The following is an 18,025-nucleotide window of genomic DNA, read 5'->3' on the forward strand; positions in this document are numbered from 1 at the left end:
CATCTGATATTTATCTCTGCAATCTTGAATATTAATCTGAATTCTTCAGTGGGAGAATTGATAATCTCATCAACTTCACTATTAGTGAGTGTCAGTTTTTTTAATCTTAATCTTACTTGTGATAATACCAATTCCTAGCCTAGACAAGAAAAACCGTTTTTTTCCCTACTCCGAGAATTACTTTTCCTTTGAACACCTTTATACAGACCATGATCCATCCATCTGAAGAATACTGTTCTCATATCTAAGTATTCCTTAAGACGTAATAAATCTTTCAAGGGACACAAAGTTGCATAAAATTAAATCCATCTCTTTTCACACAGCTGTCATGTTTCTACTCTATTCCTTTTTTTTCCACAGGTATCTATGGCGAGTGTTCTTCACACTTGTCATAAGAAATCGCAAACTCTGCTAAATATGTTCAGTCATGTAGTGTTTTAACAGATTGATGATGCAAAGAAATAAACTTTTGTAGACATATTTCTATAAAAAAATTGAGAGGAATTAAGAACAAGTCACCTATTTATGTAATCAATCAGCAAGAATTTGTTGTTAGGACAAAAGACAGTTAATTGTGTGAAGTAAGATATGAAAAGCTCCTTGAATAGAGAAGTCACAAACTCCATCACACTCATCAGTCAGTAGTCTGCCTACTTAAATCCTCACAACAGTGTGCAAGATGAAGTATGAAAAATGGAGAAATCTCTGGAGAAGATGTAATCAGTGGTTATTTTAAACAGTAAGTAGATAAGGGATCCAAAATTATTTTTTATGTAGCTTTCTGAGAGATTGACAAAGATGTTATACTCCCAAGTTCATAATAGAAATGTGCTTAAAATTATTCTGGTCAGCCTCTAATAACCTGTCTTTTTTTAAATTTTATCAAACAGGTGTCATGGGTCATACCTTATAAATATTTGCAAAAGTAATTTGTAATTAGAACCACTCACAAATGAATTATGCTATCAGTAAAAAAAATTTGAACTGTTGAAAAGAATGAGCACAAGAAACTGTATAATGTCAAAACTGAAATCTTCTATCATATTGGAATGTAGAAACTGCTGGGAAATATATGCAGAACTACCCAAATGGAATAAAGGGTGTGTTGCCCCCCCCCCTTCCCCCAGCATATTATCACTATTCTTTAGATCTACTCTAATAATTGTTAGCGATGCTTTGAAAAAATAAGAAAAAAAAAATACCAAAATAGGAATGTGAATAAACAATACAACATATGCACTCCTCTCTTGACCTTATAATAATTTAAAAAAATTAACCTTTACAAGCATATTTCTCTAAACCCTTCAAAATTTTATTAGCTCATTAAAAGAAGAAAGTAAGAAAATGGTATTAGATCTAATCAGTAAAAGTGAAGCAGAAAAATTATTAAAATCAAAAATTTTAACCAGATCATAGCAGCAACATAAACCCCCAAAATAAAAAAAAAATATTAAAAAATTTGTTAACCAGTTTGCTTATCTAGAGCTTGAAATTCCTTGCATCTTTTTTTTTTTTTTCCTGATTGTATATTAAGCCTAGTGGCCTGTCATGTTAAGCAATAATGGAGAAATGGAGAAATGTAGTTTCTTTGAAACCTAATTAATGCACTGATACGGTGGTTAAGCCTATCTGCATAGTTGTTAATTCTGTCAAAATATAAACTCTACACAAAATAATAATAAAATTGTCTTCCCCTCACATTACAGGTTGTAAAAATGTAGTTCTGTGGGAGGATAACAATTTTTTATCATTGGATTATTTTTTGTATCCCCTCCCACTTTTTTTTTTTTTTTTCACATAGTTCAGAAACCTGCTCTGCAGACTGAAGATCAAACTTTATCAGATCTTCAGTGAGGCAGACAGGGATTTCACACTGGGTTATAAAATACCCAAAGACAATCACAAAAATCTACATCCATAGCGGAATTTGAAAACCCACAGTATGTTTGGAGGCAGGTATACTAACCTCTCTGCCAACCAGACTGGCAAATTGAGGGAATACTTTGCATCACTCGTTATCAAAAATATAAGATATGAGTTGGCTGCACATCATGTTATGCATTACTATAATATAGCAATCTAACAAATGTTTTAAATGTGAGTCAGCTTCTTTGTAGCAAAGTGTTCATATGTAGTGAACATATAGCCTTGAAAATCCCACGAGAGAGAGAGAGAGAGAGATAAAATCTGTTGGCAATAAAGCAAATAGTAAAAATTATATAGATTAAATTATACCATTATAATTTAAGTATTTTTAGAACATAATAAATTTAGTAATTACTTTTACAAATTAAGCACCTGTCCTGTTATAGTTTGGTTCTATGAAGTTCTTGCTTGCCTTTTTGTGGTGCATGAATGCAATGTATTTGCATGACTCTTAGCAACTTCATATTTTCTTGATTGGTAATAATGCCTTTGCTTGCTGTTTTCATCCACATCATATTTATGAACTATTCCATATATATGTTTATAGTAGTTAGTTTTAATACATATCCTCAGTTTTTACTATGGTATATATCTTTTGTATAGTTGACCTACTAAAGAACAGTTTATTATAGAAGAAAATATTTTATAAAATGGTATTTTATATTTCTTTAAAAAATCATATTTGCTAAGTGACTTTGATTAGTACTTCCTATCATTAGCTTTTACATTGTACACTATAGGGAAAGTTTAATTGCATTGTTATGTAATAACATGCTTTCTTTTAATTTTGTCTATATTTGATATATTGACCGGTCTGGGTAGTGACCTCCCACTATAATGTAATAACAGCATACATTTCCTAGGAAATGTGTTTTTACATTATGGAAAATACCAAGAATAGCGATCAGAACTTTACCACCTTTGCTGCGAGTTGCCCGAGTTTGTACTACATACTAGGACTACTTGCATTGGCTCAGGCTAGTAATCGCCGATACTTTTATAGTTTATTTTACTATATTCGGCATGAAACTCTCTGATTCCAATCTTTGAGTTTCTTATTCGGTTTTAATAAGAAACTCAAATGTGGGATTTAATATCCCCTTAATTTAAATAATATTATATTAACATTTTTCTGTGCTAATCTGCTAATATAAGACTTCAGATTTTCTCATTATTTTATCTGTGCAACATGACATGGATATAAGTGGTTTTATATTTTGTCCAGTTAACTTCATTTATGCATTGATTAATTTGAAATTAATTTTTAAATCTACTTTGAATGCAAGAGGAAAATAACTATTTAGGTCTATGGTAAAGTAGTAGATCCGTGTATCAGTGGGAAAAAGGTCTTAAAAATTAGTATCATTCAAGGAGATATTTGTGAAGAGAGAAGCAGTGTCACAGATCATTTTCCTAATATTTCATAAATGATATCAGAATCATTTAAAATTAAATTTTTAATAAAAGCTTTAAAATCGTGTAATATTTGATTAAAGAGGCATGGCCAATGAGGCTTAGAGCGAAATCAATAATATCTCCTATTAATTTAAGAAGATTATTTGGTTTGTGGATCTTAGGTAATCCTTATATCATAGGGAGGGCTGCTTAAGATTTTTGTAATTTCAAGGCGACCCTGAAGTTACTTTTTTTGGGTGATGTTTGTTGTTTATAATCTGAGATTTTGTTGATTCATAATCTAAAGGAATATAAGTAGATCATTCTCTGAACATAGCATCCATTTTACAGTTCTGTTCACTGATGTTGAGGGCTCGAGTAGCATTACCCTTGTCCTCTCTTAATAATTTTCAGTGGTAACCTCTCATTTATAATATTTTATAAATTTAACTATATCAGATAAATTCACAAACTTTCCCATCATCTCCTGTACTCCCAGCAGTATGGCACTATTAAAACTCTTTCAAATAGTGATTTCTCATGGTTGAATTTACCATACACTTTTATCAGTCTGCACACAAGGTCTCAAGACCTATAGAATGACTTCTATATTCTGAGTGTCTTGAAGAGCTGATGGTATTCATTGGGGAAGATTGCATGGTGAAGATTGTTAGAAATGACAGAGGTACATGGAATGAAGGAAGATAATGAGAGGTTAATTTGGTAAGTTTTAGAGCTCAGCCATATATGGTCTGAAAACATTTGTGCTGGCTTATAAGTCAGGCAAATATTTACAGGTCATCCATCTTTTAATTACAACTCTTAATCACCAGGACTTGAGATTTAATTGCATTCTTTAGTTATGTTTTGTGGTTCTTAGAATGATTGATCCGAGTTGCTTCATTTTGAAGTCTTCCAAGATGATCTTGACAGCAATGTTAGACAATTTTTTGATGCCTTATGTCCTGGCAGCTTTTGTTTATCTTGCATACTGCATGTCCCTATAGGCATCTTCTTCCAGAAAACACTAGTTTCATTGAAGCTAATCACTTGGAAAAGTGAATAATCTTGAACAATTTTTTTTTTTTAAATTTCTCATGAATTTCTTAGCAGCAGCTCAATCTGTCAAAAGCTGTCTTCCTGTGTCTCATAGGTGGTTCGATCTCAGTTCTGTTGGTAAATGCCTAAATCACACACAGCTTGCTTTAAATTTGAATATGCAATATAGGTCTTTTTGCAGGTCAGAAAAGTGATCTGTGCCTTTTCACAGATCATTTTGCTTACATATCTATATCATTTTCACATCTGATACAAACCACTTAAGCAATTTTTCAAAACCACTAAAATTAATCTCCATTTGTTTTAAATGACTTATGGAGCTTTGTGTGTGCTTTGCAATTTCATATTTGTCCTTACTGATGATAGTCTTTCACAGTTGACTGCAATATCTTAATCAGCATGCGATATCAGCCATGTCCATTTTCAGCTTGTTCACTGATACAAAGTTCTGTGTTCATACGTTTCCATCATAACTAGGTCAACAATTCATCAGTTCCACAAATTTTTAAAGCATTAAAGCGCTAGTTTAAGAAGAAAACTTGTTCAAATGTTCTTAAAGATATCTATTTATGTATTCAAACATATCTATTTTTTGCATTCTTATCATTCCCTTTACTTTGAGTCATGCTGTGCAAGAAATATCATGCACAGCATGATATTTCTTATATTACATGAGATTTAAAAAAAAAAAAAACAAAGGAAGATTTGTTGCTTTTCTTTAATGTTTATTTTATGACATGACACCTTGTGGATTGAGTGCTTTGCTCTGCTACTCACTTTATATTTGGAATTTGACATTATCAAATTTCACTTGTTTGAACTGGGGTGGGGGGGACCATGTGCCTTAGAAAATTACGGTCTAGCAATTAAGAGTCATACAGCTTCATTTGGGTGACATAATTTATATAGAAATAGTGTTTTGAACTGGTTGGTTCTCTTCAGAAACCAGGCAGAAACCTTAAAAGAGCAAAAACTCTCAATACTAAAGCAGTCTAATGTCAAAGAGTTGTATTTTTCATAAGTGAAAACTCTCGGTCAGTGTGTAAAAGCAATTAATAAAGAAAGAGCCATATGGCTTCACTTTGGTGATGTAATGTAGAAATGATGATGGCTGCCAAAATGTTGGATCTTTAATATCCATTTTCTACATAATTTGTTGCCAAAATGAAACCATATGACTTTCTTTATTAATTACTTTCACATGCTGACTGAGAATTCACCTATGAGAAATATAATTCTCTGACATTGGATTTCTTTAGTATTAAAAGGGTTTTTGCTCTTTTCTGCCTGGTCTCTGAAGAAATCCAACCAGTTTGAAACAGATGTCAGGCCAGTGAAACCTTCATCAATTGCACTAATAAAAGGCAAATATATGGATGCTTGGGCAGTGATTATGTTCTTTTAAGTAGTGCCAGCTAAGGCAACTCTAATGCTGAGGATTGTATTCTCATAAGCTCTCTGGTCAAAATTATGAAACTTTCATAGTTTCTATGTAACATTTTTTGAAATAATGTTGGATCTTTAATATCCACCAGCTTAAAAACAAACTAAGCATGCTTGAGACATGCATTTTTAGCAGTGTGTTATATTATCCAGATTTGGCTGTATGTTACTGCGAAACTTAGATAATGACAAAGGAATTGAGAGAAGAATACTGGCTTTTGAAAGAAAGTGTTATCATAAAATTCTACGAATTGGATGGACTCAGTCATAATCATACAAAGAAAATTAAAACTCTTTGGACATTTGTAGAATGTCAAGTGCAGAAAGTTAAGTCATTGATGATTGGCCTAATGAGCAGAACAAATGTCAGAGGTCGTCTTTATCATGAGTGGGCTGATATTGAAAACTGGTGTGGAGGAACTCTTCAACAATTAAGTCATGCTGCAATGAACAGATGTCACTGGGACAATATAGTCAGCATAACATCGGACACCTACAGGTGCTGTGCTCATGATTTGTGATGATGATGATGATTTCTATATAACGGTCTAGTAGATTTGCCCATGATTTTTTTTAATACATTCTAAAAAGAAATATCATGGTAATGCAGATATCATTGTGAGCAAGTGGAGATGTTTATAAAGACAGTGATCTGTTGTTTGTTACCACTAGCAGATAATTATGTGTATACTTTGAATGGACTACTGACATAAACTGGTTAGCACAACCAACTGTAAGTAGTCCTTTCAGTACCAGTAGAAATATTGTCCTATAAAAAACAAAAGGCAGAAATGTAAATTATTTGCATTTCAGGCAGTAAATTTACAGGTATGTGAGAGAAAAGTATATAAAAAATATGAATATATTATATTTTTGAGTTTTATAGCTCTCACTCTTTATATATTTAGATTTCAATGATAAGAGGTGCTTGATATGCCATTTGGTCTCTTCCTCCTATTCTTCATTTTGATCCTGTATTTATTTAGAATCATGTTGCTGATCATATCACAGCTATCCACACAACATACAAGTTTTTCTTTCATGACCAGTATAAAATTTAGTTCATAAAGTGTATCAAAATGATAAATGATACTTAATGATACATTTTATTTAATCATCTTAAGTTTTTTATTTAGTCACTTCTTCTGTATCCTAAATTATAATGCTGTTTTATATTAACCCAAGTTTTTAAGTCATGCTTGTTATGAATGTTTTAACTCTGACTTAATAGATCCATCTCCCCGACCAAGCTATTTACCAGAAAAGTATGTTGCTAACACTGTGATTCCACCTCCTCCAATGGTAAATATTAAATATTTCCATAATAATGCTTAAAAAATAAAATAATATATATAATAGTTGTTTCAGAATACCATGCAAAAATCAGTCTTTTTCTTTTCTGCTTTACTTCTGAATTTTACTCTAGAGCTATACAATATTTCCTCTGTAAGTATGATTTCACATGTGACAAGAAATTATATTCTTGTTTTCATCAATAGTTTGTGGTATTAGCAAACAAAGGTTTGTATCAAGTACCTTAGCAACTAGCCATTTTTATGTAATGAGATCAGTTGCTTTCACTATGGTTTTCTTCTCACAGATCCAAGTTTTTCATCCCACAACACAGAAACCATCAGCAGACATAATATATACTGGCTTCACAACTTTAGTTTCTTTGGTCATAATTCCACCCAAATAGCTTCCACTGACTTCTTCATATATTCCATAATGTAGACCACAGTTCCTAAGGAGTAGTTATTATCATATGTTTTGGTTAGTCAAATTTTCAGATTGATTTCAACCTTTATTGAGGTCTCTTCAAATGATGGAATCTAGATTGATGAAGAATTCTTACAATACTGCAGGACATTATACACTTCATTCTAACATCTCACCATATATTGGTGGGATGTTAGAATAGCTTGAAGTAAAGTTCACTGCACTCATACAAATCGCTAGTTTTGAAGATGCTTCATATTTTTTTGCTTGCACTAGTGTAAAACTGCATGAAAATAATATAACTTGTATTATAATACAGGGTGTTCAGGATAAATTTGACATATTTATAATTAATTATATTTTTCCGTAAGTTACATGTATTAACACACACTTCTCTTCATTTAAAAGTTTGGACCCTTCTTCATTCATATACAAGATGTCAGAAAGGATGGATAGCTGGAACCCACCTGAATCATGGAAGAGAATAACTTGTATCATGATGATTCGTGCCCGCCATCAAAATAAGGATATTACGACTGCTGCCCAATGCTCCCTGAATACAGTAAAAACAATCAGGCATGAACTAGAGACTTGCAATGGTGACTACGAGGATGTAGCAAGAAGAAAGATCCCTAGCAGACGATCTGATTGCGTTCGTACAGCAGAATTCCTCGCAAATCTGCAGGAACAGGTGTCGAAGAACCCTGGCATTGGAATTCGGGCTTTGTTCGTGGAGTTGCTAACTGTAGTCAAGCCCTGGATAACAAGGGTAGCCAATGGTAGGCCGTATGTATGGCAGCAGGATTCGGCCCCTTGCCACACCTCTGGGAAAAGTCAAAAATGGTTGTCTGAAAATTTCTACGACTTCACCAGTCCAAATGTTTGGCCTCCAAACTCCCCAGACCTTAACCCCATGGATTATTTTGTATGGGGCGCAGTTGAAAAAGACACCAATCGCACTTCCAGTAATACAAAAGCCCAGTTAATGGATAAAATTAAAACAGTTTTTGCGGCCCTTCCCAGGGAAACTGTAGCATCAGCTTGTTCGAGGTTCCGAAGCAGAATTGAAGCTGTGATCGATGCTAATGGTGGTTATTTTGAGTAAATCTTGTTGATAGTATTGTAATTAACTCTGCCTGTAATGTTTTTTTGTCAATTCATTAAATTTAATAGATACAAAGAAGATTTTCTTTTTCCTTACGAAACTGTCAAATTTATCCCGAACACCCTGTATATGTAACCTATAACCCCAACTATGAAATTCAGAGGTGACAGCATGCTTGTTTGGATCTCTGTTTGCAGTGCCATGAACATTGAACTCTGAGAGGTGTCTGAACATTCTTGACAATGCAGTGCTTCACTTGGTGGCTTTTTTTCAGAACTTATCATTGTCTCTCTCTCAGCAAGATGATGCACTGTGTCATAAGGCTGTTGCTATATCTGCATAGTGGGCATGAATATCACCACACTTGACTGGCCTCCTCAGAACTCTAATCCCAACCCTATTGAACATCTGTGGGGATGAACTGGAGTGTCAGGTGAGGTCAAAGGACATCTGTCCTGCAGCTGTCCACAAACTCATTACATGCCCACAGGAAGAATGGTCCCAAATTCCCATTGATTGCTATTGTATGTTTGTGGAAAGCAGGTCCTATTAAAGTGGGTGCCATGACTGTTTGTTCCTCACACTATGGTGTGAGAGAAAACTGCTTGGCTTCTTTCCAAGCAGTGCAAGTTGTAGATGGGGTCATCCAGAGTCTTGGAATTACTAATCCATCATTCTTGTTGATTCTGTGACATGTTTGAAATTCATGGTCTGACAGGTCTGTTTTACCATAGTGAAGGAATTTAATGTGGCATTTCCCATATGTATGGTAAGATGCAGTTGCACTGAGCTTTGTAAACCCACAGGTGGACAAGGTATGAAAGGAGATCTTTGGTTGAGCTGAGTATACTTTTCACTTTTGCAGGAGGTTTGAAAGTTGCCTTAATGTTTGCTTTTGTGTATTGTTCTGCTATTTTTTCTGATATTCCCCTAATGTATGGTACGATTATGGCATTCTTCTAATATTTTTTGCTTTTCGTGGTATTATTGTGGAGGATCTTGTGAACTTTTTTTTTTATGTAGTCATTTTTTATGAACGTTTGGCTAATAATTTCAAATTACTTCTTCAGCGGCTGGTTGTTGGAGCAATCATTGAAGAAGTAACTCAACAACAAAGATATATTAGTCAGCTTTGATATAACTGCCCTTTTCACTAATATTCTGATCAGTGATACTGTTCTTCTAATACAGAACATATATCCACCTGATATCATGGCTGTCTTTGCCCACATACTTTGTTCCGGGTATTTTGTATGGCAGAATATTTTCTACCTGCATAAAGTATTTATGGCCATGGGCTCACCACTTCCCTGCAACCCCCCACCACCTGTAGCTAATTTATACATTGAAGACTTCTAGCAATGAGCTCTAAATTCAGCAAACCTAAAGCCCAAATTTGGCTCAGATATTTTGAGGATATATTTGCCATTTGTCCTAATGGCTGTGAAAACATTAAACACATTCCTATGTGACCTGAACAGACAAATGTATCCAATTTACTATCAAGATTGAAATTGAGATTAATAAACACTTTTTTTTGAGAATGTCCTCTGCAAACACAGTTTTTTGTCAGAATGTTACATTTTAGTCATTAGCTATGTTATGATAATTAGTAAGCCAATGTGAAAGTATATACTGTAATTTTGTTAGCCTAAACAAGAACCAACTCCTCCATCTACCCCAGAAGAAGAAGAGGAAGAAGAAGACACCGGGCCACCTCCACCAATAGCTGCTAGACCAGATAAAACTAAGTCAATTGTGAGTTTCTCTATAATTTAGTATATAATCTAATATACTTTTTGCTCTTCTTGAAAGTGCATACATTGCATTATTGAGTTGATTAGTATAGAGCATTATGATTTCTTCAGTAGTATCAGTTGAAAGTACAGTTGCTCATTTGACTTCAATATATCTTATGTATCGCATACAGGATAATACATGCAGAACTTATATTTACAGTATTGTGTCAAGAAATAAAATTGATTTTTTTTTTTTTTTTTTTTCTTGTACCCAAAATTAGATTTTGGACTAGCAAGACAAACATTTATAGTAAGTATATTCAGAAAGTTCCAGGGTGGAATTTATTTGTTGTATCACATAACTACCATTATACACAGCTGCTTTCCTCCATTTCAAAAACACTGTTAGGCATCTGTCAGCTCCTTGTCAGTCAATATTGTCTTAATGGAGATTTAGAAGTGAATAAGTAGGAGTTAATTTCATCACCAGAAAAGTGTTTTCTTTTTTGTTTTCATTTCTCCTTTCTCTGAGGGATTAGCAGCACTATTAGTCAGAAAATAAATTTCATGACTGCACTCCATGTTTCCTTCCTATGCTTGGAGAGAATTAGAGGAATGGGGAGGAGCAGAAGAGAACTCCTAAGGTACATGATTTATTGAATCAGTAGCTGGTTTATCAAGTATACCCTCATCATTCATGCTGCAATCCACTGCTTTTCAGCAAAAGTGGCATGTCAGGCTGTTAAGTTAATAGGCAGATAATAATGAAAAATTGTGTGTGTGTGTGTGTGTATGATTACGACTGCAATTCAGCATAATTTAGTAATAGACCATAACTTAAGTGAGTGAGCATAGTATGATAGTGCCAGGTACGTTGTTTACTTACTCCAGCATGCTCACTGGAGTAAGTATGCTCTTAAGAATGAATTAAATTATAATCAGAAGCATTGGATATATATATATATATATAAAAAAAAAAAAAAAAAAAAAAAAAAAAAGCAGTCAACAAAATTCTCACAAGATTACACCTAAAGATAAAAGAATACAGCATCCGAAAAAAAACAGGATGCTATGCAAATACAACTTAATGATACCTTAAACTCCCTACAAAATTAAAAAGCTTATTATTCGTCTTCTCCAGAGATTATGTCCCCCTATACTGGCCCATCCTGGGATGTACCAAATCATAATGAAAGAGGACACATGTTTTAACTAGGAGGAGGGGAATGATCAAATTCCATAATTATAGGAAATCTGGACTTTATTCAGTCCATGGAATTTATTGAGAAGGCATTAGGCATCTGATCCTTATGTTGTACCACCTATCTCAACAGTAATGATGGCCTAAAAATCCTGCCTTCTGTTTTGAGAGGGTAACATTGCTTTTTAATATAAGCAATAGCACCTTAGGTTAACAGGTCACAAATAAAATAAAATGAATGATTTAAAGTCTGCAGCAGTTTCTGCACAAAAACATCAGGCACTAAACAGTATAACTATAACCTTAGTCTATATTTGGATACATATGCTGAACAGTAATAGGAATGTCTAACAACAAGTATAGAATAACAGAATGCTGCCAGTATTCTACCAGTCCTTCAAACCTAAACTAGTAGGTAATAAGACTCATATGTTCTCACCTCAATAGCTAAAGTTCTGTTCTTTTTATATGGCTGAAGAACTGAAAAATCAACTGAACACCTGTAGGTGCAGTGCTGTTCTCAAAGAAATTTATTATAGTAAACCATTCCTATGGTCTCTATAGTTTGCTATAGCATTTTGCTTATGAAGCATCAGTGAGACCTTTCAATAGTTTGTTGTGATGTTTGACAGTTGACTGTATATGTATGTAATTATACTCCACCCCCATCTCCTCCTAGCTAATAGGATCAACAGTTGACCCAGTTAGTAATACTTGTGTTAATTGTAATATTGATGTTTTGTTTCTTTGTATTTATATGTATACTCCAGATGATGAACTTAATATAAGATCAAAATTTTAGGTAATTAAATTATTAAATTAAAATATAACATTGTAATAGTAGTCTCCTTAATTTTACTATGAAGAATGCTGTATCACCATGTAACAAAAAGGAAAGGATCATCAACCTACAAGTCATGAACTTCAATCCCACTTGATATGAATTTATAAATATCTTTAGGTTGTGGATGAATTTAATTTCATTTTGAACTCTTTCACACTACTTCAGTTTTCAGTTTAGAGTAGGGTTTCCATATTATTTAATATAATTTAATTTAGAATAGGCTTTAAATATTATTTAATCCTTAACCCAGCTATGGTAGTAATGTGTGACAAATTTACGTTTGACAGGGTGGCATTAAAGTAAAGAATTTGTAGACAAGTCATTTATGATATGTATTTCGTGGAATTTTCATTCCATGGTATCTGATGTTTGGTTGGTGGAAATTGGCCTGTCATGTCTCCTTAAAATAACTTTCGTACCAAACTGGTGTGTGTGTGTGTGGTATAGAGTTGGTCGCCTTTTTACTTAGTCTTGTGGAAGATTTCCAGATGATGGTTAGAAATCTGACTTTGCATGGGATTAGTTAATTTGGCATCTGGTTTTCTTTCCTAATCGATAAAGAGTGGTCCATTGATCTGATATTAGAGATTGCAAGTGCATTTAATCCTAGTTTAACCTAAAGTTTAAAACTATTACATGGTTATATTATATTTTTAAAATTATACTTTAATGCCTCTCTGAATTTTTTCCAATAATTTTTTAGTATAGTGCATAACTTCTGCATTTCTGTCATTAAAAGGTAACATTTTTGTTAATTTTATCACATTTTTTTTTTATTCTGTTCATTACTGATAAGTGCATATTTATTTATTTTATAGTTTGATGTGTGCACGCGTACACAGATCACCAGAGCTAATGTATTTTTGTGTATGTGCTAATTATTCCCTATTTATTTTTGATATGATTGCGAGAATCATTATTAATGTACTGATTGCAGCTACATTAAATCCTTCAGGATACAGTCTGCTCTTTTAGTTATTAACACAGATATATTTTTTTCACTGTTTTCTCATACATTAATTGTGTGTTGGGAAGTTTTGTAGAATTCAAAATTGAATGCTTAATTAAACACAAGATCTGTTGTAAGATTGATTACTGTTTGCCAGTTTTCTAGATATGTAAATTACTACCAAACTATGTTTGAACTTCATTAATTATGAAAATTAATTTTTATGGTAAATCTTTTGAACTTATACACCCTCTGTCCAAAAAGAAACCGAACTTTTGATAGAAAATAAAATGCAGGCCAATTATAATTATTTAAGTCATTTATTTCAATCAATATACTCTCCCTCAGTTTTGATACAGTGTTTGGCATGGTCAATTAATTCGTTAAATGAGTTTTATTATATCGGTTTTTGGGATGCTGTTGAGGGTTGTGGTTACTGCTGCTTCAACGTTTTTAATGGTGTCGTATCGCTTTCCTTTCATCGGCAAATAAAGTTGGGGGAAGAGAAAGAAGTCACAGGGTGCTAAATCAGATGAATACAGTGAGTGATCCAACACACAAACTTGGTTTTTGCTCAAAAACTATCTCACAATGTTCGAACGATGAGATGGTGCAAATTGCGAATTCAATTTACGAAGGTCAAAACGTTGTGCACTGTTCAATTTGGAATCCTCAAATCATTTTCAATCAATCTCACAGACAATTTCGGGTTTTCTTTGAAGAAATCACTCACTTTTTGAATGTTAACTTCGCTCAGTCCAGTTTTTGGACAGCCCGGCTTTTCATCGTCTACAAGCATCTCTTTGGAATCACTTAAACTTGAGTACGGGATAAGCATTCATCTCATCACCTTATGCTTTTTTTGAAGCATTTGATGCATTTTGGTAAAACTTTTACCAAGTGTAACACAATCGCAGCTCTGTTTGAAACTCATTTTCCGACCGTTCGTCAAAACACACTGTCACTCTTGGCACTATAACTCAGCTTCTAATGAAACAAATGTCATAAATAGTTGACACAACACTAATGAAGGTTGCTGCTTTCGATAACAAAAAGATACAGCAGGTGGTGCCACTAGTTTCTTTGATTTTTTAAGTAAATATACTATTTAATTAATAAATGAAGTTCAGCCTAGCTTAGCAGTAATATCACATCTAATTAAGGAGATAGTCACTAAATAAAATATAATAATAAAAGTTAGTAAATATTAAATAGAAGTTTGATTTTTTTTTTTTTTTTATTATTATTATTTTTTTTTTTGTTATTGACTCGTGGTGCACCCTGTTAGGTATCTACCTAGATACTGAATGAATGAGGGTGGGCTAGCAAAAGCAACTGACACAATGAAAAAGGAAAAGTTGGTCCTTGTTGGGGATCTAAATAGCAGAGTAGGAAATGATTGTGAGACATACAAAAATATTTAGGGAAAATTTCGAGAAAAGAGCAAAGCTAATAATAATGACAAATATCTGTTGGATTTCTGCTCAGGACATGGACTGGTTATTACTAACACCATGTTCCAACATAAAAATGTGCACAAATTCACATGGAAAGAAGAGGCAAGGAATAAGAAAAGTCTCATTGACTATGTTATTGTTAATAGTGATGTTTTCTCCCTGGTGCAGGACACCAGAGTGTACAGAGGATTTGAAATTGGAAGTGATCACTATTTAGTCTTGAGGGATAAAATTGAATTTCATATTGAAAAGAATAACATGTAAGAAAGTTTTAAAGCAAATAAAAGTTGAGCAGCTCTCAGATGTGAACTGTAGACTAAAATACACAAAGATTATTGAAGAAAAATTGAAAGAGTTTGAGAACAGGAATCAAACCTTGGAGATTCAGTGGCAAACTCTGAAGAAAACATTGATTGATTCTACCAGGGAGGCATGTGGCGAGGTTGTCTGCAAGGATAAAAAATCAGAACTCCCTGGTGGACACAGCAAGTTAAAGAAGCAGTGAAGGAAAAGAAGAAAGCATATCAAAAGTTCCTGTCAAATTAGTCAGCTTGTGCTCTTAGAGAATACAGAGACAAATATAAGAAAGCTAAATACTGTGTAAAACTAGCTAAACAAAAGTCATGGAAGGACTTTGGCAAGAATATAGAAAATAAATATCAAGAAGGTGGCAAAATATTCTGGAGGTTGTCAAAGAAGCTTAGGAATGGAGGAAAGAGTGCTGTAAAAGGAGTTAGGGATGATAAAGGTGACATGAAAACGGTAGAAAAAATATCCTTGAAGTATGGAGTAATTACTTTGAAAAACTGCTAAATGAAACAAGCAGTGATAGCATACTGGTAAAAAAACACTGACCAGGCATGCAGTCAGGAATACATATCCATACTTGAAGTAGAAAAAGCCATCAAAGGCTTGAAATGTGGCAAGGCAGCAAGGGTAGATGATATTCGACCAGAAATGCTGAAATATGGTGGTATAAGAGTCTTACAGTGGCTGCACTGCATAGTTCAGAAAGCCTGGACAGGGGGGACGAATTCCCGATGATTGGGGTAGAGCTCTCATAGTACCCATATATAAAAAGGGAAATAAAACTGAATGTGAGAATTACAGAGGTATTTCCCTACTGAGCATTCCTGGCAAGACCTATACAAGTATACTTGAGAAACGGTTGAGAAGAATTGTGGAAGAAAAGCTTGGTGAAGAACAAGCTGGATTCAGGCCAAATAGAGGCTGTCAGGATCAGATCTTCACTTTACGACAAATAGTCGAGAAAGCATGGGAATATAACAAAGATCTGTATTTAAGTTTTGTCGATTTGTGAAAGGCATATGACAAGGTGCTAACAGAGAAGCTATTCAATACGCTGCAGTTATATGGTGTCAATGGATCATTATATCAAGCAATACTTAGTCTTTATTTGAGTTGTAAATCAGCAGTTAGAATTGAAGGAAGTATAGGAAGATGGTTTAATGATCTGGTGTGAGACAAGGATGTACACTATCCCCTCTGTTATTCATTATCTATATGGATCACATTATGAAGGAAAGTGGTATTAAACATGATATCAAAATTGGAGATGTTAATGTCAGCTCTTTGCTTTACGCGGATGATGTTATACTTCTAAATAAATCCGCTACAAGTCTGCAAGATTCTCTGACTAAATTGAATAGCTGTTGTAATAGATATGGTATGAAGATCAGCAATAAAAAGACAAAGACAATGAAAATAGGCAGAATCATTGAAAATATCAACTGTGTTGTGAATGGAGAACCTGTGGAACAAGTGAAACATTTCAGCTACTTAGGCACAATTTTTACTGATGATGGTAAATTAAATACAGAAATAGACAACAGAATCAACAAAGCTGGTATGGTAGGAAGTCAATTGAATAAATTCATATGGAATAAGAGAGAAATTAGTCGGAACACTAAATTAGCTGTATACAAGACAGTGTTCAAACCAGTTTTAACTTATCGTTCTGAGACCTGGGTCAGAAGTAAAACCCTTGACCAAAGACTAGAGACCGCAGATATGAGAGTCCTGAGAAAGATTATAGGCGTGAACAGATGGCATCTATGGCAATATCATATTAAAAAAATGAGGATATTAGGAAAGAACTTGACATTGTCAACATCCAGGAATGCATTAGTAGAGCTAATCTCAGGTGGTATGGTCACTTAAACAGAATGGGCGATGAAAGATTAGCAAAACAAGTGTTCTCTGCCAGGTTGGCAGCAAAATGACCCAGAGGAAGACTAAGATATAGGTGGATTGATATGGTACAAAGTGCCTTAGACGATAGAAATATAAGATCTGATAATATTGGAGTCTTGACAACTAACAGACTGATTTGGAGGAAAATTGTAGATGGGAAGTTAGTAATGATGTAATTTTTTCATGTAGTACTATCATATCCTGTACACCCCTTGAGGGTACATGGCAGGAATTTGATGATGAATTATTGACTATTCATTAGTTTAGAATATCTATCAAAATTCAAATTCAGATTTGAATTTCACTAGAATTACTTCAAGTATTCAACATTAGCAGTTAAAGCTGTTAGAATATTAAGTGATTGCATAATATTATGTAAATAATTCATTGCAGTTTTGTTGAAACAACAGAAATACATGAAAAAAATAATTCTGCATTCATTTTATCAACATATGTAGTCTTAATACTGATGGTGTACAGCACCACTATATTCATCAGATCTGACATTCCACATCAGAGAATGTAAAAACTACATCTTTTTTCTTTTCTTTTTCTTTTCTTTTTGATCTACTCATCAATTTTCCTTTGCTATCTTTATTGCTCAACAAACTCTGAAGCTTGATTTTCTGCATTCCACATTTGATTATACATTGAAAAAAAAAAATCTTTGCATTACTGCAACTGGTAACTGTCTTCCCTTCTCTAATTCCACTAATTGAGTTGGAAGAAATTATTAATATTATTGAGAGAAACCTCCAGCAAGTCAGGGATTCAGTGAGGGCAGTTACGTGCTACATGTTCCAGCTATTATACTTGTTCTTGAATTCATTCACACTGCTTGCACAGACAACATCTAATGGCAGTCCATTCCATTCATGAACCACTCTGTGAGACAAAAATCTAGATTTCACCCTCCAAAAAATGAAAAATTCCATCAAGTGAAATCCTATATGACCCTTTCAGAAGTTTAAGTC

The 18,025-nt window shown here is 33.6% G+C and overlaps 1 protein-coding gene across 5 annotated transcripts in view; it reads left to right on the forward strand.

Annotated features, from left to right (window-relative positions):
- The window catches only part of Pak (serine/threonine-protein kinase PAK 3-like protein), a 392,921-nt gene that overhangs the window by 190,212 nt on the left and 184,684 nt on the right, over nt 1-18,025 (forward strand). For all 5 annotated transcript variants that reach the window (XM_090410869.1, XM_090410868.1, XM_090410867.1 and 2 more), the window contains 2 exons: nt 7,055-7,125; nt 10,298-10,405. In XM_090410869.1, coding sequence (XP_090266995.1) covers nt 7,055-7,125; nt 10,298-10,405 — 179 coding nt within the window. The remainder of the gene's footprint in view (nt 1-7,054; nt 7,126-10,297; nt 10,406-18,025) is intronic.

Source organism: Typopeltis vanoorti, chromosome 21 (assembly GCF_054136105.1).
Source record: "Typopeltis vanoorti isolate ZY-2024b chromosome 21, IOZ_Tvanoo_1.0, whole genome shotgun sequence".
In the NCBI taxonomy this organism is placed as follows: Eukaryota; Metazoa; Arthropoda; class Arachnida; order Uropygi; family Thelyphonidae; genus Typopeltis; species Typopeltis vanoorti.